Source organism: Giraffa tippelskirchi, chromosome 4 (assembly GCF_054371585.1).
Source record: "Giraffa tippelskirchi isolate mGirTip1 chromosome 4, T2T-mGirTip1v1.2.pri, whole genome shotgun sequence".
Lineage (NCBI taxonomy): Eukaryota > Metazoa > Chordata > Mammalia > Artiodactyla > Giraffidae > Giraffa > Giraffa tippelskirchi.
In genome coordinates, this window is record NC_137278.1 from 76,270,459 (window position 1) to 76,295,402 (window position 24,944).

Sequence of the window (24,944 nt, forward strand, 5' to 3'; positions counted from 1 at the left end):
CAGAAAATTTGAAAAACTCAGCAGTGGCCACAGGACCGGAAAAGGTCAATTTTCGTTCCAATCCCAAAGAAAGGCAATGCAAAAGAATGCTCAAACTACCACACGATTGCACTCATCTCACATGCTAGTAAAGTAATGCTCAAAATTCTCCAAGCCAGGCTTCAGCAATACGTGAACCGTGAACTTCCAGATGTTCAAGCTGGTTTTAAAAAAGGCAGAGGAATCAGGATCAAATTGCCAATATCCGCTGGATCATCGAAAAAGCAAGAGAGTTCCAGAAAAACATCTATTTCTGCTTTATTGACTATGCCAAAGCCTTTGACTGTGTGGATCACAATAAACTGTGGAAAATTCTGAAAGAGATAGGAATACCAGACCATCTGACCTGTCTCTTGAGAAACCTGTATGCAGGTCAGGAAGCAACAGTTAGAACTGGACATGGAACAGCAGACTGGTTCCAAATAGGAAAAGGAGTATGTCAAGGCTGTATATTGTCACCCTGCTTATTTAACTTATATGCAGTACATTATGAGAAATGCTGGGCTGGAAGAAACACAAGCTGGAATCAAGATTGCTGGGAGAAATATCAATAACCTCAGATATGCAGATGACACCACCCTTATGGCAGAAAGTGAAGAAGAACTAAAGAGCCTCTTGATGAAAGTGAAAGAAGAGAGTGAAAAAGTTGGCTTAAAGCTCAACGTTCAGAAAACTAAGATCATGGCATGTGGTCCCATCACTTCATGGGAAATAGATGGGGAAACAGTGGAAACAGTGTCAGACTTTATTTTTGGGGGCTCCAAAATCACTGGTGATGGTGATTGCAGCCATGAAATTACAAGAGGCTTACTCCTTGGAAGGAAGGTTATGACCAACCTAGATAGCATATTTAAAAGCAGAGACATTCCTCTGCCAACAAAAGTCCATCTAGTCAAGGCTATGGTTTTTCCAGTGGTCATGTATGGATGTGAGAGTTAGACGGTGAAGAAAGCTGAGTGCCGCAGAATTGATACTTTTGAACTGTGGTGTTGGAGAAGACGCTTGAGAGTCCCTTGGACTGCAAGGAGATCCAGTCAATGCATCCTAAAGGAGATCAATCCTGGGTATTCATTGGAAGGACTGATGTTGAAGCTGAAACTCCAATACTTTGGCCACCTCATGCGAAGAGTTGACTTATTGGAAAAGACCCTAATGCTGGGTAGGATTGGGGGCGGGAGGAGAAGGGGACGACAGAGGATGAGATGGTTGGAGGGCATCACTGACTCGATGGACATGGGTTTGGGTAGACTCCAGGAGTTGGTGATGGACAGAGAGGCCTGGCGTGCTGCAATTCATGGGGTCGCAGAGAGTCGGACACGACTGAGCGACTGAACTGAACTGAATGCCAGTGTGAATATTCTTGTTATTCTTGTTATTAGATATAACTTCTAATGCATATGTCTAAGAGTTTATGATAAACAGAAAAGTAGAATAGCCTAGTCATAAAGTATATACATCTTCAACTTTACTGAGTGATGTCAAATAGATTTTCAATTTACACTCCCAGCCACCAATAAATTATGAGAATTGTAGTGCATCACTATAACTTGCTATTGTCAGATTTAAAAAATTTGCAGAATGTCAAATGGTGTCTCATGTGGTTTCAGCTTGCATTTTTCTGATTACTAATGTAATTGAGCACCTTTTTACATGTTTATAAGCCATTCACTTCTACCCCTGCTGTGAAATGCATTTTCATGCAATTTGTTCAGTTTTATGTGGGGTTGTTTGTCTTTCCCCAAATGATTTTTGGGAGTTCTTTATATTTTCTAAATATGAATAATTTACTGGTTATACACAATTCTGAAACTTAAAATAGAATCCTCTCCTGAATGGTGAGGGGAGACATCCACTCTGCTAGATAACTGGATGTCCACATGCAGAAGAACAAAATTTGACCCAGTACCTCATACTATATACAAAAATTAGCTTTAAATGGATCGAAGAGCTACATGTGAGAGTTAAACAATAAAACTCTTGGAATAAAACCTAGGTGTAAATCTTTGTGATCTTGAGTAAAGTAGATAAATTGGACTTTGAAATTTTGACACACAAATTTGAAGCTTTTGTGTGTCAAGGATGCCAACAAGAAAGTGAGAAGACAACCTGTAGAGTGGGAAAAATATTTGCAAATAATTTTATCTGTTAAGGGCCTTGTATCTAGAATATAAAAGGAACTTTTATAACTCGCTAATAAAAGGATATAACCAAATTAAGAAACAGACAAAGAATCTGGATAGATATTCCTCCAAAAAACATGAATATAAACAATAAGTGGATGAAAAGATGCTTCACATCTTTAGCTGTTAGGTAAATGCAACTCAAAATCACAATGAGGAAGTACTGCACACTCAGTAAGATGGCTATAATTAAAAAAAAAAGTGATAGCTAGTGTTGATGAGGATTCAGAAAAAATGGATCTCTCCTACAGACCGTTGATGGGAATGTAAAATGGTCTGGCCCTTTTGGAAAAAGATACCTAGTTTCTCGAAAGGCTAAACATAGAATTACCATATGACTCCACAGTTCCTCTCTTGGACATTGTCTTAGTCAGCTTAGGCTGCTTAACAAGATACCATGAGCGGATAACTAAAACAACAGGCATTTATTTCTCACAGTTCTGGCGGCTGGGAAGATCAAGATTAAAGGGTCAAAAGATTTGGTTCCTGATGAGAACCCTCTTCCTGATTTGTAGATAGCAGTCTTCTCAGTCTGTTCTCACATGGAGGAGAGAGCAAGCTCTGGTCTCTCCTTCTCTTATAAGGACACTGATGCCATCATGGGGGTCCCACTGTCATGACCTTAGCTAAACTTGATTACTTCCTAAGGATTCTACCTCTGAATACCATTGCAATGAGGGTGAGGGTTTCAGCATGAATTTGGGGCACGGGCAAGGAGGCACAGACATTCAGTCCATTATGGGCATTTAGTGAAGAAAAATGAAAACTGTGTCCAGACAAAAATTGTGCATGAATGTTCATAGCAGCATAATTAACAATAGCCCAAAGTGGAAACAACTCACATGTCTATCATCCGATAAACGGATAAATAAAATGTGGTATATCCATACAATGGACTGTTATTCAGCTGTTTAACGAAATATACATGCTAGCTATAACATGGATGAACTTTGAAGGAAGCCACATTGTATGATTCGATTTATATGGTTATGTCCAGAATAGGCAGAAAACTGGCAAGTGATGGCCTAGGGCTGAGGGAGGTGAGAGGTACAGGGAAGGGAGTGTCTGGCAATGGGTAAAGCTTTTCTGAAGGGGGCAGATTAAGATGTTCCAAAACTCACTGTGGTTGTGGTTTTTGCATATAGCTGTGAATATCCTAAAAACCATTGACTTGTACACTTTGCATGTATAAATTGTATGGTGTGTGAGTCATATCTCAATAAAGCCGTTATTTTAAAAAATCTTTCCAGGTAGCACATGGCATACGGGCCTGGGGTCTAGGAGGAATGATCCAGAATGAATGCTGTAAATGGATCCAGGAAGTCAGGGCAGAGACACAGTTCTGCCTTAACTGGAAATGGAGAACAGGCTGGATAAGCTTGAACAATCTCTTTTTTCATTCAGAAACTTCTAGTATACAGTTCAGTTGAGTTGGGTGTCTTTGTGGGAACTGTTCTGCTGTGCACAAATTTGTAAATGTGTTTTTAAACTGGTGTTATTTTGGTGGGTTTTTTTTTTTTTTTTGCATTTTCTAGTTATCAAATGCTTGTTGGAAAATCTTGAGGAAGAAGTATCTCGGGCTGAAAATTCTCTGCTTCAGGCAGCAGCGTCATTTCCAATGTACGGGCGGGTCCACTGTATAACAGGAGCTTTGCGGAAGCTGCCTCTGAAGTAAGTATATCCCTCCGGCGTCTCCTGAATGCTCGCTTCTGAGCTTTAAACTCCTACTGGAATGTGTCTTGGGAAAGGAACATATTGCCTTAAAGGTAATTAAAAATGAATACATATATACATATACTTTTATGTCTCACATATTTCATGGATGGCATGATTTTGAAACCCAGATTCCTTTGATCCCTTTTATCTGTTTCCATCTTGAAAATGCAGTTTTGGCTTTTCGTATAAATTCCTCTAACATCCTTGTTGCAGCAGCCTGCAGTTGGTGAGTGAGTGGAGATCCGTGGTGGAGAAGCTCCTTGTGACCTCCTATAGGCTCTCTGCCGTGGTGTCTCCAGTCATTCAGAGCTCCTCCCCAGAAGGCCTCATCCCTAATGACACTGATGCAGGTCAGTAAACGGAAAAAGCTAGAATTACTGTGTTTTTTCCCATACTCATTTCTTCAGAGAGATAGGTTAAACAGGGGACAAAAACACTATTATTATGACTGGTGATATTTCTGCCTGTTGGGTAATATTTTTTAACTATAAAAAATAACCTAGGTAAATAAATAGTCAAGTGGTCAGCAAGTTGCTTCCTTCTCTGGGGTAAATTGGATTTTATAATATTGTCATTTCAGAATACAGTCTACCAGAGTTGTATTCTGATTGGGACTGGGGAAGCAGGCTGTATAAATTAGAGAGAAGTTGATGGGGTTCATTCAGAGAAGGCAGCTTGTTAGGAATCTGGGATAGGCAAAGACCACTGGACACAAAGGCCATTTAAATTAAAAAAAAAAATTGAAAGAGATGCTTAGAATGTCCAGAATTGACCTCATGAAATTTCATCTTTCTTTCCCTCCCCTCCTTTATCTTTGCAAACTGTTCTACCAGAGACCTGTTTGTGCAAGTCAGGAGCTAGGGCTGCGTGACATCTCCCCTTTACTCCTTGTATCTGGCCTATCTCCACGTTCTTTCAGTGGTGCCTCTTAAATATCTTTCACATCTCTTCTTCTTTTATCTGCATCTTCTTACCTTACTGCAGGCTTTTATCCTCTCTTGTTTTCCCACATCTACCCTTGTCTCCTTCCATTTCCTTTTTACTATATCCAAAGTAATCTTTTCTAGTCATATCATTTATCATGTTACACATTATCTTTATTTAACCCTTGTGCCCTGCCCATCCCCCTTCCTTTTTATTGAAACATGTTAGTGGCTAGGTCCTGTGATAATTTTGCTCCTGCTATCTCTTAGCACTTGTCTTGTCTTGTCTCTTAGCACTCTCCCCTTCCGGTAGATTTTTCGTTGGTTGGAGTTGTTGCAATTTAACAGGGAGTTTTGTCTGTGATTTCCTCCCTTCACTTGGCACAGTGCCTGGTAGAAGTAGATATCCAATGAATAGTTGCCATAATGAATAAATCAATGAATGAACAATTGCTGCAAATATAGGAACTAAATTCAATGCCTGCGATGTCCTAGTGGCATATGTATACAGCAGTCCCCTCTTATCTAAGGGATATATGTTCCAAGACCCCCAGTGGATGCCTGACAGTGTAGATAGTACCCATACTTATGGTAACATGTTTTTTCCTAAACATATATACTTATAAAATTTAACTTATAAATTAGGCACAGTAAGAGGTTAACAATGATAACCAGTAATAGTAAGCGTTAGTCACTCAGTCGTGTCCAACTCTTTGCAACCTCATGGACTGTAGACTGCTAGGCTCTGCTGACTATGGCATTTCCCAGAAAGAATACTGGAGTGAGTTGCCATTCCTTTCCCTCGGGGATCTTCCTGACTCAGGGATCGAACCCAGGTCTCCTACATTGCAGGCAGATTCTTTACCATCTGAGCCACCAGGGAAACCCCAAACCAATAATAATATAGAACAATTATAGCAGTATACTGTAGTAAAAGTTAGGTGGACGTGGTCTCTCTTTCTCTCAGAATATCTTACTGTACTGAGCTCACCCCTTCTTCTTATGATAATGCGAAATGATAAAATGCCTGTGTGATGAGATGAAGTGAGTTGAAAGGCATACGCATTGTGACTCACTGTTTGTTAGGCTATCACTATTGACCACCTGGTGATACATCAGAAGGAAGATGATCTGTATCAGTGTTCCTGGATCATCAAGCCCTGCCAATGTTGATGGTTGGATGTCAGCTTGCAGATGATGTTGATGGTTGAGGATCCTAGGTGGAATGGAGAAGGCCAGTGTGAGATTTCATCATGCTATTCAGGACGGCATGCAGTTTAAAACTTGTGATTTCTTTATTTTTGATATTTTCCATATAATATTTTCAGACCATGGTTGACCAAGGATAACTGAAACCTGGATAAGGGAGGGGATTACTGGACCCATACTACAACAGGCCAGAAGTGGTTGACTGTTAAGGATATATACTAACAAAGTGTTCTTTTGAACACATAGAAAATCATGAAGTAGATTTGTATTTCATGTAGAAATAAAGTTGGTGAGTGCATTTTGGAACACAGATGAGAGGCTTATATTAAAATACACTGAGTATATCATACACACACACTGAATTATACAATACTTTGCACTGATAATGAACCTAGAGTTGTGTGCTTGCATAGAAAATGTTATGTTTTGTTCTTTACTGAAAATGAGCTGGCAGGTTGGTGATGGTTTATGACATCATAAACCATAAACCATAAACATATGATGGTTTATGTGTGCGTGTGCGCTCAGTTGTGTCCGACTCTTTGCGACCCCATGAACTGTAGCCTGCCAGGCGCCTCTGTCCATGGGATTTCCCAGGCAAGAATACTGGAGTGGGTTGCCACTTCCTTTGTCAGGGTATCTTCCCGACCCAGGGATTGAACCCGCATCTTGTATCTCCTGCATGGTCAGGCGCGTTCTTTACCAGCTGATCCACCAGAGAAACCCCAGTTTATGATACTAAGATACAGTTATAGATTTATTTTGGCTGATAGACTAAATACTAAAACTTGTTGGTTTAGTTTTCCTGCTTAAGCAGTGCATAGGAATAAAGACCATCCAGTCTGGTAGCTAATATTTGGATCAGGCAAGTACCAGTATATTTTGGATGAGAAATTTGCAATGTTTGTCACCAGTTATGGGTAGGGCCTTCAGAATATGCTAAAATTCTGTTTGTTATTAAAGTTTTAAAATATCTTCAACTTAAAAACTGTCTATAGTTCACTGACTTTTCCTTAATTTTGCATTTTCTTTTTTCCTCTGGTTGTCTCCATTTTTCTTGTATCTTTCCCGTGTTATCTACTGTGCATTCTGAATTCTTTGGTAAAAGTCTCCCCTGAATGCCACAAAAATGAATGAGGAGGGCTCTTAAAATTTTATTCTGGTTATCCCTCTCTTTTTTCTTAGTCTTTCTGTGGTTTGTTTTGGGGCCAGTGCTGTTTTTTTCATGGCCATCAAAATTTGTTTTGGGCAAAATTTCATGGAAGCCACAAGTGAACATAAGATATTGGCTGAATCACTACAGGAGCAGTTTGGGTCTTTGTATTTCCTATAATACTTAAAATATAAGTGTATGTAATAGGTATACAGTAAATACTCATTCTTTTGATTTGTTAATTGGTTTCCTGTTACCTGTTATTTTCCTTAAAAAATCTGAGCCTGGCTAGCGCTTTATTACCTAGTCACCCATAAATTCCTTCAGCCCATGTTACTGAATCTCTGCCATGAGGCAGTTTCTGTTCTAGGCATTAGCAACTCAACAGTGAACAAAGTCTGGCATTCATGGAGTTTACATTCCCTAGTCCAGTGGGTGCTTACAAAATAAAAATCAAGTTAAATATAATAGTAGGACTGTAAATCTTACTTAGAAAGCAGTATATTGCATATGCATCTCAAAGTCAGCTATGGAGTTTTTATGATATTCCTGGGCTAGAAAAGATCGTTTTTGTAGGTGATGGGGTTTCTCCCCTGTTTAAAGAAAATTCATTGAAGTGTATTGCTCTTACTTCATCTGTTTGAGTGCTGTGTTTAAGATTCTTAGACAACACTAAGGAAAACCATGTCAAATGGCAGCTTTTGTCTGTGGACAGTTTCTGTTGTGTTTTTTGGTCCAATCTTCACCCTACTTAAAATATTCGCCATATTTTAAAAGTACATTCAAGTATCATGAAGACTTTATATAAATAATTTTTACATTATCCACCATGTGAGTCCCTTCTTATTGTGCTAATCATCAAGAGTTAAAAGTTACAAAATTTTTGAGGGCAAGTGACCCTCAAGGGATACCTGCATCTGATATGGAACTGGGGTTTTATGTAATCTTGTCTTTCTCCCTTAGAATCAGCAAGCCGCTTGCACAGGATTCTGAATGAGATTCAGCCACGAGATACTAATGATTATTTCAGTCGAGCCAAAATATTGGAAGAATGTGGTAGCTTTGATTTAGAGGACTTGAGTGCCAGAATACCAAATATTGATACTTCTGGAGAAATCAAAGGTATACGTAAAATCAATACTGTAGTCAATATTTAAGTGACAAAATGTGCAAAATGCTCTTTTCCTGTAGTAAATCGGGCTACAGATGTATGCAGGACTGTGAAGAAAATAAGGTCTTTTTTGAGCTTATAATGATTTATTTTGGGGAATGACTTTATAAGACTTTTACCAGAAATTGGTGTGCCCCAGTCCAGTATATAAGGTGCTTCAACAAAAAGCCTTTGAGTCCTGAAACCTCTCTTGACAGCCAGGTGATGTAGGAACAGTGATGTACAGTGAACTTGGGTTTGGGCAGCAGTCCGCTTCTCCCAGCAGTATGGTCTGATGCTGTGAGCATCCTTACAGTCAGTCAGGCAGCCTTTTAAAGGACACAAATTTATGACTTATTAAAATATGAGCTACTCTTTTGCACCAGGACTTCAGAATTCGAATTCTTACTTGTTTGTTTTCTCATAGTTATTCTTTTATAATTTTCTTTAATGCTATAAAAGTTATCAGAAGCAGTAATATCTTATTGGTTTATAACATATTCTACATTCTCCACTAGATGGGGATATTGTCTTGTAAAAATTTCTCTATTTTTTTAAAAATTATGTAAATGTATGCTTGCTGTAATTGTTTCAAATAATACAGAGGTAAATGCAAGCTAAAAACAAATTAATTTCATTTTTTTTCATTTCCTTATTTCCTCTCCAATCCTACTTCTTCCCTTCTTAGTGTATCTGTTTCAGACCTATTTGATGTATTTAAGTGTATGTATTGACACATTAATTATCCTTTGAGTTTAGCAGACTTTTAAAAGACAAAGGGATTATGTTAAGAGATTATTTTGCTAACTTACCTTTTAAATTTAATAGTTTGTTTTGCATTTTTTTTTAATGTCAGTACAAAAATATTCCTAAAGCTGGAAAAAGAGAGTAAAGATTATAGCTAATCAACTATGGAATTTAAGTATATTTAGAAAGAAAATTTGTGTATTCCTTTGAAAGGAAAGTTGCATCCTGTTCTTTTACTGACATAGCAACCACCCCCACTGAAACAAATAGTAGAGTATATTTATTATAGTCATATTTTATGGATGACTGAAAGGCAGAAAGAGTTGATTCCATTAATTTCCAAAAGTTAAGAGTTTGGTTTTAGAATACTGCTGTTTTTTATTTTTCAGTTTACCTTGAATATAGTTATATTAAAGAAAATACTTAGAGGGTGATTCCGACCCATAGCACATGCCCAACAAGTGTTAGTTATTTTCTCCTGAATAAATATAGCATATGGCAAATTGGTTTGTTCAAACAGATTATTCTTGGGGAAATATGAATAAGCTTGTTCTAAGAAGCCTGGGATGTGAGTAATCAAGTGTCTAGTGTTGCAATAGTTTGTTTTTTTTTTAAGGTAAAGAAGGAAAAACATGTGACGTAACTGCTCAGATGGTGCTGGTGTGTTGTTGGAGAAGCATGAAGGAAGTTGCTTTACTCTTAGGCTCACTGTGCCAGCTTCTACCCATGTGGTCTGTGCCAGGGTCTCCTGATGGATTGTTAACGGTGGAGCAGGTAGGGCAGACGTTGATTCCACTTGGTATAATCTCTGGTCAAAGCATATATCCCAAACTTTTATTTATAACCCAACTTAAATTTTTTGGAAACATTTTTCTTGAATAAAATCTTACCGATGTCAGCCGAAGAAGGTTCACTAACGTGTAGAAATTGGACCTTGCAATACATTTCCAAACTTTGGCATTTTTAGAAATTTTTTATTTTTCTAAGTTATATAAATAATGATAGCTCTTACCTCACTTTTAACTTCAGTTTTATCATTTGAATTTTTGTTTCTTCATTGAATACACACAAACTTCAAATTTAAATGAAATCGTCTGTTTAGTAAAACTCCACAAACCTCTTAAATTTTGGAAAGAAAAAAATATATACATATACAGGTTAATTATGGATCTCATGGTTCCCTCTACATTGATGATAAAGTTATATAGTTACTTTGGTTTTTTTGGCTGACTTTTATTTTAAGACCACAAAGTTAGTTCACCATCTGGGACTGTTCAAGGGACTTGAGTGCAGTGTTTACAAGAAATTAGCTTACCACAAGCATTTCATTTGGAAATATTTTAGATTTATTAGATTTCTGTTTTTAATTGATTCCCTCTTCCTTTCCATATGGTTTCAACAAATCCATTTCCCACCATTTTCCAGCAAAGATATATAACATGTACTTTCATTTTTAACCTTTTTCAAATAAAGATAGTTTTTCCCATAGGGTGTTATGACATCTAAGAACAAAACAAATATTGTAGTATGCTAATACTGATTATTTCTATAATAACCATGTGACCAGTACCATGGAAACAATGCTAATATTTTTATTCTCACACTCGCTGTGGCTAATGTGCTCGCATCTGGTTAACAGCTGGGCATGTGATGTTGCAAGGCTCTGAGATGGAGAGCGGCGAAGGGGAACAGGACACTGCCGGCTTCATCATGTTCCGTATTCTCTTCCAAATCAAATAGGCGTTAGTGTCCTAGCGTTACTTGCAGTCCTTACTGGTGACTGGCTAGGGTGCCAATGCCAACATCTTTGCTGAGGAATCCAGCTATGATTAATGATTACTTCACTGATGTTCACCATCTCACTAAGAAGTAAACATGGGCTAGAGCCCCTTAACTTCTCAGCTTTTCAAGGACAAGTTAAAACATCTAGTTTTTGGGTTTGTTGGCCTGTGTTTTAAAAAAAGAAAATTAAGGGAAACATTGTTTTACTTTACTGTAACTGAGAAAGACCTGAAAGCTTCCTGTGAAAATCATTTTGACTTGACACCTTTTGTAGGACATCCAAGTCTTATGAAGTTATGTGGGATATCCAGGTTAAAACTGGGAATTAATTTTTAAAAATTGGAAAATAATGTAAAATGGACAAGATGTTTGTGACAACAACAAAAACAACAAACAGAGGCTGTTACAAACCAAAGAACTCTTCTGATAACTGTTTTCTTGAATAAGAAATAGAATCCTGTTTTTCTATGAAATACTCATTTCCATTCTAATGAGGTCTGGTCATTTCTCCATGTCGCCATTCACATGGTGACCCCACAAATATTTAATGACTGAGTGAGTGACCAAGAGTGTATGTGATAGCACTGTTCTGACATTGAAACCCTGCTCTCTTTGGAAAACTTGAATCTTGATCACCTTCAGTTTTACTAAAAAAATTAAAAATGCTCCTAAAAGTGTGGGAGCATTTAGACAATGAACTCTAAAGTCACCAAGAAATTAGTGTTATTTGTATTATAGAGGATTCCTGCTTTTAAATGTAGACTTTGGTTCCATGAAGTTCCTTAAAACATACTCCCATGTACTTAGTACTTTTAAGAGTTAAAAATATAAACAACAGAGAAGAAGGTAGTTTGCATTGGAGTGGCAGGACCAGGCCTAGGGAGTCTACCTCTCTTCCGAGGGCATAGATGCCCTAGTATCACTAGATCTTCTGGGCACATAGTGGCAAAGCTACAGATTTAAGAATCAACAGTGTAGGTGAATGTTACCGCAAGAGACCTTCAGAGACAAAGGTAGTGAAGTGGCTTGCAGACAGAATGCTCCCTGTTTGGGGTGAAAATTGGGAATTTGGATTTCTTACTCCTGAGAATCATAAAAACCATGATCTGCTTTTCTCTCAATGGATGAGGGAAGCTATTCTATAGTTCCTGAAATATCCTGAAATATTGATGTTCAGCCTGATGCTTCTCTTGTTCCCCACTCACCCTTCACTCTTGAAAAAGTATTAGGATTCCATTACAACTGGGAATTTGAGGTCTCACATGTAGATGGTGGGCTGGATTTCTTTTGGAAACTCAGCTCCTTGAAGCCCATCCTGATTTGACAGCCCTTTGTTAAAGGGTGACAACTTCAATCCCCCATGCATAAAGATGCTTTTAACAGACCAGCAGGTAGTGAAACTCCAATTTGGGGATTTTTGCTGCTCTTCGAGGAGAGGAGCTGATGCTTGTTTATAATTCTGAGTATATAATTCACAGACTCCTCGCTGGAAGGATCACAGAGATGATATTATCCAGCTCCCTTGCACAAGAGGAGACTGAAGCCTTTGGATGTTACCTCGTTTGCCCAAGATCACAAAGCTGGTTTGTGGCAACTCTGGGATAGGAACCCGATTCTTATGCTTACCAGCCTGTGTTCCGACACGACACAGTGCCACCTTTGTTCTGCATGGCTCATTTAATCTTTCTTTAAATTTAATTTTCCCAGCTTCCCATAGCCAACCAGATTTTTGCAAGTAGCGGGTAGTCAGGTAACTTGCCACTGAACTTCTTAGCAAACGAGCCTTCCCTAGATGACTGCTTATGAAGCAGTGTGCCTCCACGACTTCACCAAGAGGAAAATGTGTTCATTCAGAGGCACGTCTGAGCTTCCTCCTGCGCTGTAATCATGAAATGAAAGGTTCTTTCATAAGGTCCCTGTCCGAGAGGCAGAGGTAAAACCAGCTTTGAGGGATGTAAGTGGAGACCCTCAAAGAGTGAGCAGTGCATGCAACCTTATCTTACCACTTCCTGACTGGTTTGTGTCTGGGCTTTGAGCTGGAAGCTTTGCTTGATACATTGTTTTTCCTCTTTCCATGGGATATTGGATACCGAGTACCCACTGATTTTCTTAAACAACTTCCTCTACCTGAGCCATCAATTCGTCTGTTTAGATACTTCTCCTAGTATTCCTAAAAAGAAGCTTCTGGGTAGAATTTTTTTTTTTTTTTTAATATCTGCTTTCCCCTTTCTAGTAATTATTGCCCCAGAAATCACATGAATAAAAATAATTACCTATTAGAACTATTAGAAATTGGCAATTTAAAAAACTCCTACTTTAGATGCTGTTGTAATTTTCATAATGTACGTGGCTAACTAGGTTTATACATTTCCTCAGTGCCTTTTGTTTCTGTTTAGTTTTCATTAATAAACTATAAATGGGATGTATGTTTATTAGTATTCATCAGTCTTCAAGAGATTGCTTCTGTGTTTTCTTCTACCAAAGTTTAGTTTTTAGAAATCAGTTCAAAGTATTTATTGAAGTGTACTGAATGCAGGCTACACGGTTATGTTACTGTGATGTGAAGTTGAGCACGGAATCACATTATTTAGTCAACTATATATTGACTGCCTTACTACATGAGTTGTGGCGATATTAAGAAATATAATATGTGGTTCTCTGACTTCAAAGGGCTTAGAAGTGTAGTAAGAGATTCAAGACAGAATTTCATTTCAGAAAATCAGACTGAAGGACAACTGTTAAAGTGGCACATGGTTAAGAATTTGCCAGAAGACAAAGAGTAAACGTTCTGATGGGAGGATGCCTGAATACCAGGAAACCATCATCTTTGTTATCATTATGTAGGAGGACAATGTTTGGGCTTCGAAGAAATCTCAGGTGTTAGTAAGAAATCACAGTGGTAGAGAATGTCCAGTATAAAATGTTATCGTACTATACTACAAACTTTTATGAACTATTCCATTTAACCAAAGTGGAATTAGAAACTCCTGTTGACATTCCTAAGGTTATAAGAAGTGGCTGTGTCTTAAAGTAAAATTGAAGGTTTGAATGAATGTGTGTGTTAATCGCTCTGTCGTGTCCGAATCTTTGCAACCCCAGGGACTGTAGCCCACCAGGCTCCTCAGTTTATGGGATTCTCCAAGCAAAAATACTTGAGTGGATAGCCATTTCCTTCTCCAGGGGATCTTCCTGACCCAGGAATTGAAACCAAATCTCCCACATTGCAGGCAGATTCTTTACCATCTGAGCCACCAGGGAAACCCTAAGAATACTAGAGTGGGTAGCCATTCCCTTCTTCAGGGGATCTTCCTGACCCAGGGATCAAACTTGGGTGTCTCACATTGGAGGCAGATTCTTTACCATCTGAGCCACCAGAGAAGGTTTAGGGAAATTAACTAAAGTTTTAGGGATTAAGTCTCACTACCTCATGACATAAAATAAAAACAAAAATTGACTGTTAGCAATATTGCTTGCTACTCTCTGCCAGATACTCTGCTAAATGCTTATATACATAATCTCATTTATTTCTCAGAATAATCCTGTGAAGTAGATTCTAGTTTTATCCTCATTTCACAGACGAGGGAACTCTGTTACATAATTAGCTTGTATTGGTAAGGCAGCTGAGTAAGGTTCCTAAACCCAGCTTTCTTGTCTCCAGAATCCCAGATCTTGACCACTGCTCATGCTCTTTGTAGAAATGTCCCACCTGCATACTTGAATCTGTTTTGGCCCTTCTAACTTGTAGTGAAGGGAATTAGCTTTTATTTTTCTACTGTATTTCTCTCTACTATTTAGATAAAGAACAAATGAAAAGTGTATTTACATTTGTCCTTTGAGGAGTTCATGCATTGGATGAGCATTTATGTTGCTCCTCTGTTTAGTCTGTTGTTGAATTATAGGTGCCTAGAGATGTGGCATGTCCCCTGTGGAAATTTGTACCTTGTAAATCCATAAAGCATGTTAATTTGTCTGTAGAAGTAGGTTTTATGAAAAGTTAGAACCAGAATATACTAAACTTTAAAAGATAGTGTTGTTCAGTCACTAAGTTGTGTCCAACTTTTTGCTACCCCATGGACTGCAGCACATCAGGCTTCCCTGTCCTTCCCTATCTCCCAGAGTTTGCTCAAACTCAAGTCCATTGAGTCAGTGATGTTATCCAGCCATCTCATCCTCTGTCATCCCCCTCTCCTCCTGCCTTCAATCTTTCCCAGCATCAGGGTGTTTTCTAGTGAGTTGGCTGTTCGCATCAGGTGGCCAAAGGATTGGAGCTTCAGCTTCAGCATCAGTCCTCCCAATGGATACTCAGGGTCGATTTCCTTTAGGATTGACTGTTTTGACCTCCTTGCTGTCCAAGGGACTCTCAAGAGTCTTCTCCAGCACCACAGTGCAAAAGCATCAATTCTTTGGCACTCAGCCTTCTTTATGATCCAACTCTCACATCCATACATGACTACTGGAAAAACCATAGCTTTGACTATACAGACCTTTGCTGGCAAAGTGATGTCTCTCCCTTTTAACACATTCTAGGTTTGTCATAGCTTTTTTTGGTGACCAAAACCATCCCCCAAAGAGCTAGTGACTAGAATTTAATTTTAAGAATAGAAATAAGTGGCCTTTGAAAAAATTTTTATTGATACTTTAATTCCCTTTCTGAGATATGTATTATTTATCTCAGATATGTATTATTTATGAAGACATCATCCATGATAAAAGAAATGTTTTGAGGCTTTGTTGGTGGCTCAGTGGTAAAGGATCCTCCTGCACTGCAGGAGACACAGGTTTGACCCTGGTCTGGTAAGAACCCACATGCCACGGAGCAGCTAAGCCCGTGTGCCACAACTATTGAGCCTGTGCTCTAAAGCCTGGGAGCCACAACTGATGAAGCCCGTGTGCCCTAGAGCCTGTACTCTGCAGCAAAAGAAACCACTGCAGTGAGAAGGTGGTGCACTAGCTCCTGCTCCCCACAACTAGAGGAAAGCCCGTGTAGTAACGAAGACCCAGCACAGCAAAAATAAATAAATAAATAAATAAGAAATTTTTTTGTGAACTTTAAATAGGAGGTTAGCATCAAATAGATTAAAAGACTGCTGCTGCTGCTGCTGCTAAGTCGCTTCAGTCGTGTCCGATGTCCGACTCTGTGCGACCCCATAGACGGCAGCCCACCAGGCTCCGCCATCCCTGGGATTCTCCAGGCAAGAACACTGGAGTGGGTTGCCATTTCCTTCTCCAATGCATGAAAGTGAAAAGTGAAAGTGAAGTCGCTCAGTCGTGTCCGACTCTTCGCGACCCCACGGACTGCAGCCTGCCAGGCTCCTCTGACCATGGGATTTTCCAGGCAAGAGTACTGGAGTGGGGTGCCATTGCCTTCTCCGAGATTAAGACAATCAACTTGAATTTTCAGAGGACTGTTTCATTGTTTTAATTAAATTAAAAAATTCTTTTTCTGATTCTACTATTGTTGTAAGTTTCTGCAGTACTCTGTTCATCCAAGGGAAGGCATGGCTCCTTTTCCTTGACCAGCTACTCATGAACCACGTTGCCAGGTTGACCCCTCCCACTCCTTGTGTGATAGGCACCTCCCTACCTTGCAACCCTGTCTTCTTCCACTGTTTTCTAGCATGAAACCTTGAGGCCATTCAGCTAGGTCTGCTATCAATCTCCTGTATAGTCTATGTTCATTCATATAAAAAGACCCCATGAAGTATCTGGGAGGTAACAGGTACTTATTAAGTGTTTGTTCATTCATTCTAATATCCCAGCTCTTTCTCATGTTAGTTATCTTTTTCCATATTGATTCACCAAAGTATAACCTGTTTAAGGTCTAGCCATTAATCTTCAGTTCAGTCTCTCAGTTGTGTCCAACTCTTTGTGACCCCATGGACTTAAGTACACCTGCCTTCCCTGCCCATTAACAACTCCTGGAGCCTGCTCAAACTCATGTCCATAGATGCCATCCAGCCATCTCATCCTCTTCTCCTGCCTTCAGTCTTTCTCAGCATCAGGGTCTTTTCCAGTGGGTCAGTTCTTCACATCAAGCCATTAATCTTACTGTAATAATTAATTTCAATGTAAAAAGAACTTTCATTTCTTAATGCAGTTAAGCTCCTGACAGGTACCATCCAGCATATTGGTTTTCTCTGAACTGAAAGCCTTCTGAGGACAGATGTCTTGTTTTGTTCTTTGTCCACCCAACACTGAGCTACTAAGCATTTGACAGAGTGCTAAAGAAGTATTTACTGTCTGATTAATAGAAATATACACTCTTTAAAGGGAAAAATTCATATTAAGTCTTGATATTACCTAGATAGGTTTGTTGGGAAATTAAGTGCAAATTGAAATAAGAAAAACTGTCTACTTCTCATGTATATCTTTTGAGTCTCATACTGTTTTCTGAGGCCAGGAGTACCTAGGGTTGAGAAGAGAGACCATCCACTTGTCTCATTCACTTTGAGGTCTTTGATTTTATTATATGCTTTTTGGTTTAGGCCCCTTAGAAGGGAATTAAGGTAAAGGAAGCAATGAACAGCTGATCTTTGTTTGAGAACTAGATTGTAAATCTACAGAGAAGCACTTTACCAGTAACATTCGTTTTCCTGAAGTATGTTTTAATATCTGTAATATTAAAAAAATTCAGGATATAGAGAGACTCTGTCTCTATGACTTCCTGTTTTTATTTTTTGTGCCTTAAAACACCTTCTTAGAAATCTTTAGTTTCTCGAGTAATGGAAATGATGGTCATAAGCAGTTAAGTAACTGATGTTTCTTTTGGTCCTATTTTGTAAGGTTATTGAGCTACAGGTCTGTCTTGGGGGTTAAATGCAGATTTAGTGGTTGATAATTCTGTTCAAAATATACTCTGAAATTACATATTGAAGGTAAAATGATAAGGCTTACCCTGACAACTAGTGAAAGTCACTCAGTCGTGTCCGACTCTTTGCGACCCCATGGACTATATGGTCCATGGAATTCTCCAGGCCAGAATACTGGGGTGGGTAGCCTTTCCCTTCTCCAGGTGACAACTAGTAGTATGTAGCTTATCAAAAATATTAAAAATTAGGGGTATCATCAGATCTTCACCTGAAAACTTTAGCTGAAGAGCACGACATGCCACTCTTTGATGATATTAAAGTGTTTTAAACTTAAATAGATTTAAAACTTCTGTTGTAGCCTGCTTCTTTGGTTCTTTCTTGACCTCATGTCTGATTCTTATATCTTTAACTGTATCACCCATCTTTCTATAATCGTATGTATTTTGAGTTTAGAATATGTCCTTACCTTTTCTCTGTTTGGAAGCCCGTATAGAGCTCACGTTGAACTGAATGGGTTTATAAGTTAAGGGCTTATGCTGAGCTTTTAGATTTATTAACTCACTTTAATACACGATCTATGAGGCAAGTGCTATTATTATTCCCAGTTTATAGATGAGGAGACTGAGGCAGTTGCCCATGGTCACATGTTTAACTGCTCTTTCTACTGTTTATCGTCTCTAATGTGTGCAGAACACCAGTCACTGTACTAGGGTAGAAGTTGTTTCTGGATAAACATATTGAGCTACTTGGGGTAAGCTTACTTTTTCACCATTCTGTGACCTGCTGGGAAGACCTGGATCAAAAGGTACTGAGGTTGTATACAGAATCTTGACTTTCTAAAGCTGATCAGCTACCAAATCTTATGGTATAAACAATCAACCCACTCATTAACAGTTCATGCTGTACAGAACCTCATCAGCAACTAATTGTCAGTCATGTCTTCTTTAAAATATATTGTCATATTTGTTAATTGTTTAAACTTGCATGGAGAAAGGCAGCATGTAGGAAAGCAGTTAGGTAGCATATTGGAAAGCTCCATGGTTTTGACTCAGAGTGAAGCCTGTCAATTTTCAGGAGGTCCTTTGCCCTAAATCTTGCATGGCCATTAACATTTGTGTGTGTCTGTGTGTGTCTGTCTGTGTGTGTGTGTGTGTGTGTGTGTGTGTGTGTATAAAAAGGTAATTTTTGGAAAATATTGTTTAGTAGGTTGGAGTTTTAGTTTGGGAAGATGAAAAATTCTGTAGATAGATGGTGGTTGTGCAACAAAGTGAATATACTGAACGCCACTGAACTGTAGACCTAAAAATGGTTAAAATGGTAAATTTTATGTATATTTTAGCCATAATAGAAAAACATTTTTTGAAGAGGGAAAAAATAGGTAATTATTTCACCTAGGCCTAGGTGAGTGAAGGTTGTCACTTTTTGTGATTTGCTGTTGATATTGAGTGATATGAGCTAACAGAGAAAACAGCAAGGTCTGTGAAGCTGGCATAGGGAGGCAGGTCTAGCGTAGCTGTTAAACCTTGGTCAACTCTGGAGCCAAATTGCCTGGGTTTATGCACTGTTTCTACCATCTACTTGCTGCGTGACCTTGAATAAGTTACTTGGTCTTTCTGGGCCTCATTTTTCCCCATTGTAAAGTGGAGATAATAATAATGCTTCTTTCATGGCATTATTGTGAGAATCAATTGTGATAACGTCAAAATGCTTAAAATATTAACTGTTGGGTAGTAGGTGCTAAACAGACATCTAGAACTGAGTTCTAAGTGGTTACTGACAAATACATCTGTCAGTGTAAACTTAAGTTGAATATTTATTTTTGATTTTGTTTTGAAGGTAAAAGAAATAGGAGATTACTTTAAACAACACCTTTTACAGTCCAGGCACAGAGGAGCATTTGAACTGGCTTACACTGGCTTTGTGAAACTCACTGAAATCCTAAACAGGTAAAACAAAGCAAATATCCCTTTGTGTACGTTTTAAAAAGACTACATGTACAAGCCATGTGCTTGAAGTAGAATTTAGCTATGTCTTTTGATGTTTAAAAGAATAAGACTTAGTTGGCTTCAAAACTCTTGGAAGAAGTTGTTTTCTTAGGTTTCACTGTATGATTTACTGCAGATGATGGAGTGAAATGTCCAAACCGAGTTGCTTGCTCTCTCATTGAAAGGTGATTTGACGCAAACTCAAAGATCTTACTAAAAATAGCTTTGAAGTTTAACATTTATTTTCATTGAATGAAATCACTGTTTTGTCTGTTTGAAAATTACTTGGCTTGTGGAATAAAATAAGCCCTCCAGTTTTGTGGATTTGTGTGCATTACAGACAGAGAAACACTTAAGGATTTTGTGTTTTTATTCGTAGTTTTATCTTATAGAAAAACGTAAAAGAACAGTAAATAGACCAAAAAATATAAAAGTTTTTCCCCCTACTTGGAAAAATACTAGGGTAGACTTCATATATTTAGCCCACTGTTGTTTTTTTTTTTTGACATTATAGGTGCTGGCTGATAATTTCATTCATTCATATAATAGATTTCCTCCAAAGAGCTTGTGAGGAAACCTTAAATTACTTAATGACTAAGTGTTCATGGCAAGTGTTCTCTAAATAAAGGTAGTATTTTCCAAGAAAACATTTCCATTGCCTGGAAACTTTTTGAAATGAAGCAGAGTTCTGCCAGCCTTGTAGCCTCAGCAAACATTTTATTTTGGGCCTTTAAGACATCTACTCCTTGAATATTTTTGAAACATTTTTTTCACACTCCCGGTAAAAACATTTATAAAACATTTCGACAGCTATGGGCTGCACAGAATATCTTTAAATGATACATTTTTAAATGTCCCTGACATTAAACTGCTGATCTTGAAAATATTTTGTTATCTTTGCAACTCTTTCTTTCCGGTGTAGAGATGACTTAAGAATATTTTTTCTCACAGCACAATCCACTTAACTCCCTTCAAATCAATTAGAAAACGTATGTATTGAACACTAGCTGTGTGTTTAGTCCTATGCTTGGTTTGGAGGCTGAAATACTTCTTTATGAGACAAGCTTCCTGCTCTCAAAGAGCTTATGGTTTAGTTGGGGAAATAAGCAGGGATGAAATTCAAAATATTTAACAAATGGTATGTCATAGGCACTGACTGGTCAGAACAGACAGTGGCTGTAAGCACCCAGCATTGCTGTCTGTATGGATGTGTGTTAGCTGAATACGAGCCTGGAAAGTGAGACATGGCAGAGTGTTAGGTGAGTAAGTGAGCCAGCCTGATTATCGCGGTGATGGTAGAGTTACTAGGCAATAACATCCAGTTGAATAGAAAAAGCCTTATTATGGATGCCTAGAAAGCAGAGTCACTATAGTAGGGATGGAAAGAGGCACTGAACATTTTTTTAATCCGAAGTAGGTCACACGAGGCATGTAGAATAGAGAAATAGCAATAATCTATGACACAAGGTCTTAGTTCTGCTGGCAGTGAGATTGTATAAAATTGAATCTCCTCAGCCTCTGATCTCTTTATCTATAAAGTAAGGAAGAGAATATTTGCCCTATTGACAGATCTCTCTGGTGTTTCTTATATGGATCAAGTAAAATAGATATTTATGAAGATCCTTTTGCATTATAAAGTTTTCTATAAGTGTAAAACATTGTGAGACTGATGTTGGTTATGGTGTTGGTACATCAAAGTAGTTTTTCAGTTAGAAGTGTTAGGTTAGATAGATTGTAATGACAGATAGTAGTGAGGAGAGCCTGGCATCAGCTATTATAATCTAGAGCAGAGATGATACAAGCTTTGATGATGGCTCTAGGAATGGAGGGAAAGAAGTGACATCTCAATTCATGTTTAGCCCCATGTAGTAACAACTCTACACATGACATTTTGAATGCTTAGAAGGGAAGCCGTGGACATCTCTTATTTTATAATTTTATGTGTCAAGAATTAGGGCAGTGCATACCTGAGTGATTCTTCTCCTTGGGGTATTTACTGAATTCAGTTAGTGGTATTCAGCTGACAGATGAACTGGTCAGGACGGTCCAAGACAGATTTATTCACATTATGGCACCTTGGTGGGATAACTAGAAGATAGGGCCTAGTTTGGACTGCATGTGGCCTTTCAGCATGGCAGTCATAGGGTAGCTGAAATTCTTATATGGCAGCTGGCCTCCTCTAGAGAGAGGTTTCCAAGAGAACCAGGAAGAAACTGCATGGTCTTTTCTGACCTGGCCTTGGAAGTCCATAGCATTACTTCAGTTCCATTGTTTTTGTTCTAAGTGAGTCTTAAAGCCAATTGGATTCACTGGGAAGGGCATTAGACTTAAACTTTATCATTTGATGGTAAAGTGGCAAGATCATATTGTAGAAATACGTTTGGATGGGAGATAGAGTGGTGGCCATCTTTGCGGAGTGCAACCTGCCACGTGAAGCAAACAGAATGTGTGTAATGAAGCTCCCCAGGGAGTCCATGACTGTTCCTGTGGTTTAATTCTTAGTGACAAGAAAAGTGGAATTGATGTTAACAAAGGCAAGGGGACTGAAAGAGGGGATTCGTTTGATAAAGATGACTAAGTTTGTTTTGTATGTGTTGAGTATGAGATGATGGTGGCATATCCTGGTGAAAATATTTAAGTCATAACTGGGAGATGGATTAGTTTGGGTGATGTTACATAAACAGAGATATCTTCTGAGATCTTTTCATAAATATCATAGTATGATTGCAGTCTTTAGGGAAGAACTTAAAAGGAGAAAAGAACAGAAGACCAGGCACAGAGGCTTTTCAACAACTGTATTGTGTAGTTGAAAGTACAATTGAAGGCATTCCAAATAAATGGAGTAGGAAGACAAGGCAAGACCCAGTGCCTAGTATTGCAGCCACCCCTAATCTGCATTAAAGGGCTCCTCATGGCTGTCACTATTGGCTTTTAACCAACCTGTTATGAGTTCCCAACTGTTGCTTCCAAACCAAGTGGTTCTTGATCCTTTTGGAGACATCTCAGAGCTGCTGAACAGAATGTTTTACGGAGAACATCTTTGCAGTATGTGTGGCTTCCTTTTGTTTGGTTTTTATTTTTAAAAGAAAAATGGGTTTCTTTTGGATCCTTTTGAAAGCTTTTAAGTTATGAAAAAGTTATTTAGGCATACAGCGTTTTTAAAGTTTGCAGAAAGAAATCTGGACTTTCATGAAAATCCACTGAAATGGAGGCCAACTGCTGGCTACCTCTTGAACTACAGCTGTGTGAAGGAAGCAAGCACTTAAAGAGATTAATGGGTAAATAACCAAAGAGTTAAACATGAACCACATTGTTTGAACTGGTTTTTAATAAGATTATTCAGAATGTCTTCAAATGTAAACTGACTTCACTATTAAACAATCATCTAAGAATAAATAGGAGTGGGAGTCACTGTTCTTTTTTCTGGAAATTTTTTGAAAGCAACACTTGCACACGCATACATACATACACACACACATACTTAATATGTTGAGTTAATTTTCTCAGATTCTAAGAATCTGATTTGTTATATGGTGCTTTCTGTTTAAAATTTGATGAAATATTCATGTATTCTTTAAAAAAATAATCACCTTCCTATGCATAATTCCCTGCTTAAGCATTTGGTTAGTGGTTAAATGCATTAAAGTTACAACTGTAAATTCAGGTTTCTGATGAAATTCATATATGCTTATTTATGTGCTATCATTTTAGTATTTCAGGTTATTCTTTCAATGAAAATGAACAGAATCCTAAACTAGGGTGCCAAACCAGGGAATCTAGCTTTCATTTGTTCAACCATAAATTAAAAGCTTAACTCTTAAGGAGATTAAATTGTTCTGTAATTCTAAATCTAGAAGGAAGGTTCATGAGTACTTGATATTGTCTTGCTCTTCATTTTTTTGAATTGCTCTGCTTATTGAAATGTAGCTTAATCCATGAATATTTACTGCACTAATTACAATCAGTTTCACATTATTGGCCTGAAAAACCAAACTACTGACATTTAGCGATTTTTGTCATAGAATGCTAGTGCTGACTTACGGACATCAACAGTTATGGTGGACAGAAGTAATTTTTATATGTATTTCAACTTTCATGAATTAATTATAACTACTACAATTCAAATTCAACAGAAAACTTCTTATGCACCTTTGGAATATAATAATAAAAAATAATTTTACTCTACTGGAGACTGAAAGATCAAGTCTCTAAAGAATATGCAATTGAGCAAGAAATAAATGTAGAACATAATGTAGAGTATGGAGGAAAAATCATTCAATGCTAAATTTAAAAAAATATATATAATCTTCTCTCAGCCTTATTTTCATCTCCCTTGCGTCTAAGATAGTTTTATTTCTGAGTATCCTATGATTTTTATTTGAAATATTAATAATTAAAAAAGAACAAATTAAGTGATCATCCACTCTTGAAAGCCATATTAATACTTACAATTATACTTATTATATATATGTATTAATACATATAATACTTTATATAGGTAAAAAAAATGCTTTAAATCTCCCATTTCTATAGTAGATTAGAAGGATTTGAGGAAAACTATAATGTTTTAATGATTTTTTTCTTTTTCTTTATTTTTTAGAATGTCTTAATGTTTAAAATCTAAATCTTTGTTTCTTTGACTTGTGATTCTTGAATTTCTATTTTTAAGTCCACTCCATAGTTGGGTAAGATATTACCTTCTTTCTGGAACTTTGAATACTCATTTTTTTTAAAGTTCTCATAATAATTCTCAGTGATTTTAGACTCAGTAACAGAGGAATCTTGTTCTTAGTGAATAGCTTCTATCTCCGCTTTTTTAGTAAAATCCCAGAGTTGTTAATATTATTTTTTTCCTTCTTGATCTCAGGGAATGGTTACATTAAATAAGAGAACCAACAATTTGTTACATCCATCTAACCACTTTTTTTTTAATCCACCGTATCTTGCCCTTCTCCCCATGGCTTGCTGACTGGTAATTCAATTTCTATTTGGTCATTGTTGTCATTGCCTGTGCCTGCAGCTGAGGCTTTACAGTAGCCCCTGATGTCTTAGCCTGCAGGAAACCTCAACAATATTTGATGGTGGAGAGGGAGGTTAAGATGGCTTCTGTTGATACGTAGCTTTCACACTGGATCTCATTTGGGCAAATCGTTTTTCAGGCTTAAAATTTCTCCATGCTTCAAGGCTGTGTTCCCTTTTTAAAATGTGCGTGTACATGCCCACAGCCTTCCTGCCCATCTGTCACTGTTTA

The 24,944-nt window shown here is 37.8% G+C and overlaps 1 protein-coding gene across 5 annotated transcripts in view; it reads left to right on the forward strand.

Moving 5' to 3' along the window:
• The window catches only part of THADA (THADA armadillo repeat containing), a 327,764-nt gene that overhangs the window by 42,433 nt on the left and 260,387 nt on the right, over nt 1-24,944 (forward strand). For 3 of the 5 annotated variants that reach the window (XM_081591965.1, XM_081591968.1, XM_081591966.1), the window contains 5 exons: nt 3,755-3,890; nt 4,149-4,285; nt 8,184-8,342; nt 9,734-9,891; nt 19,545-19,654. In XM_081591965.1, coding sequence (XP_081448091.1) covers nt 3,755-3,890; nt 4,149-4,285; nt 8,184-8,342; nt 9,734-9,891; nt 19,545-19,654 — 700 coding nt within the window. The remainder of the gene's footprint in view (nt 1-3,754; nt 3,891-4,148; nt 4,286-8,183; nt 8,343-9,733; nt 9,892-19,544; nt 19,655-24,944) is intronic. The other 2 variants (XM_081591969.1, XM_081591967.1) reach the window with 1 other exon arrangement.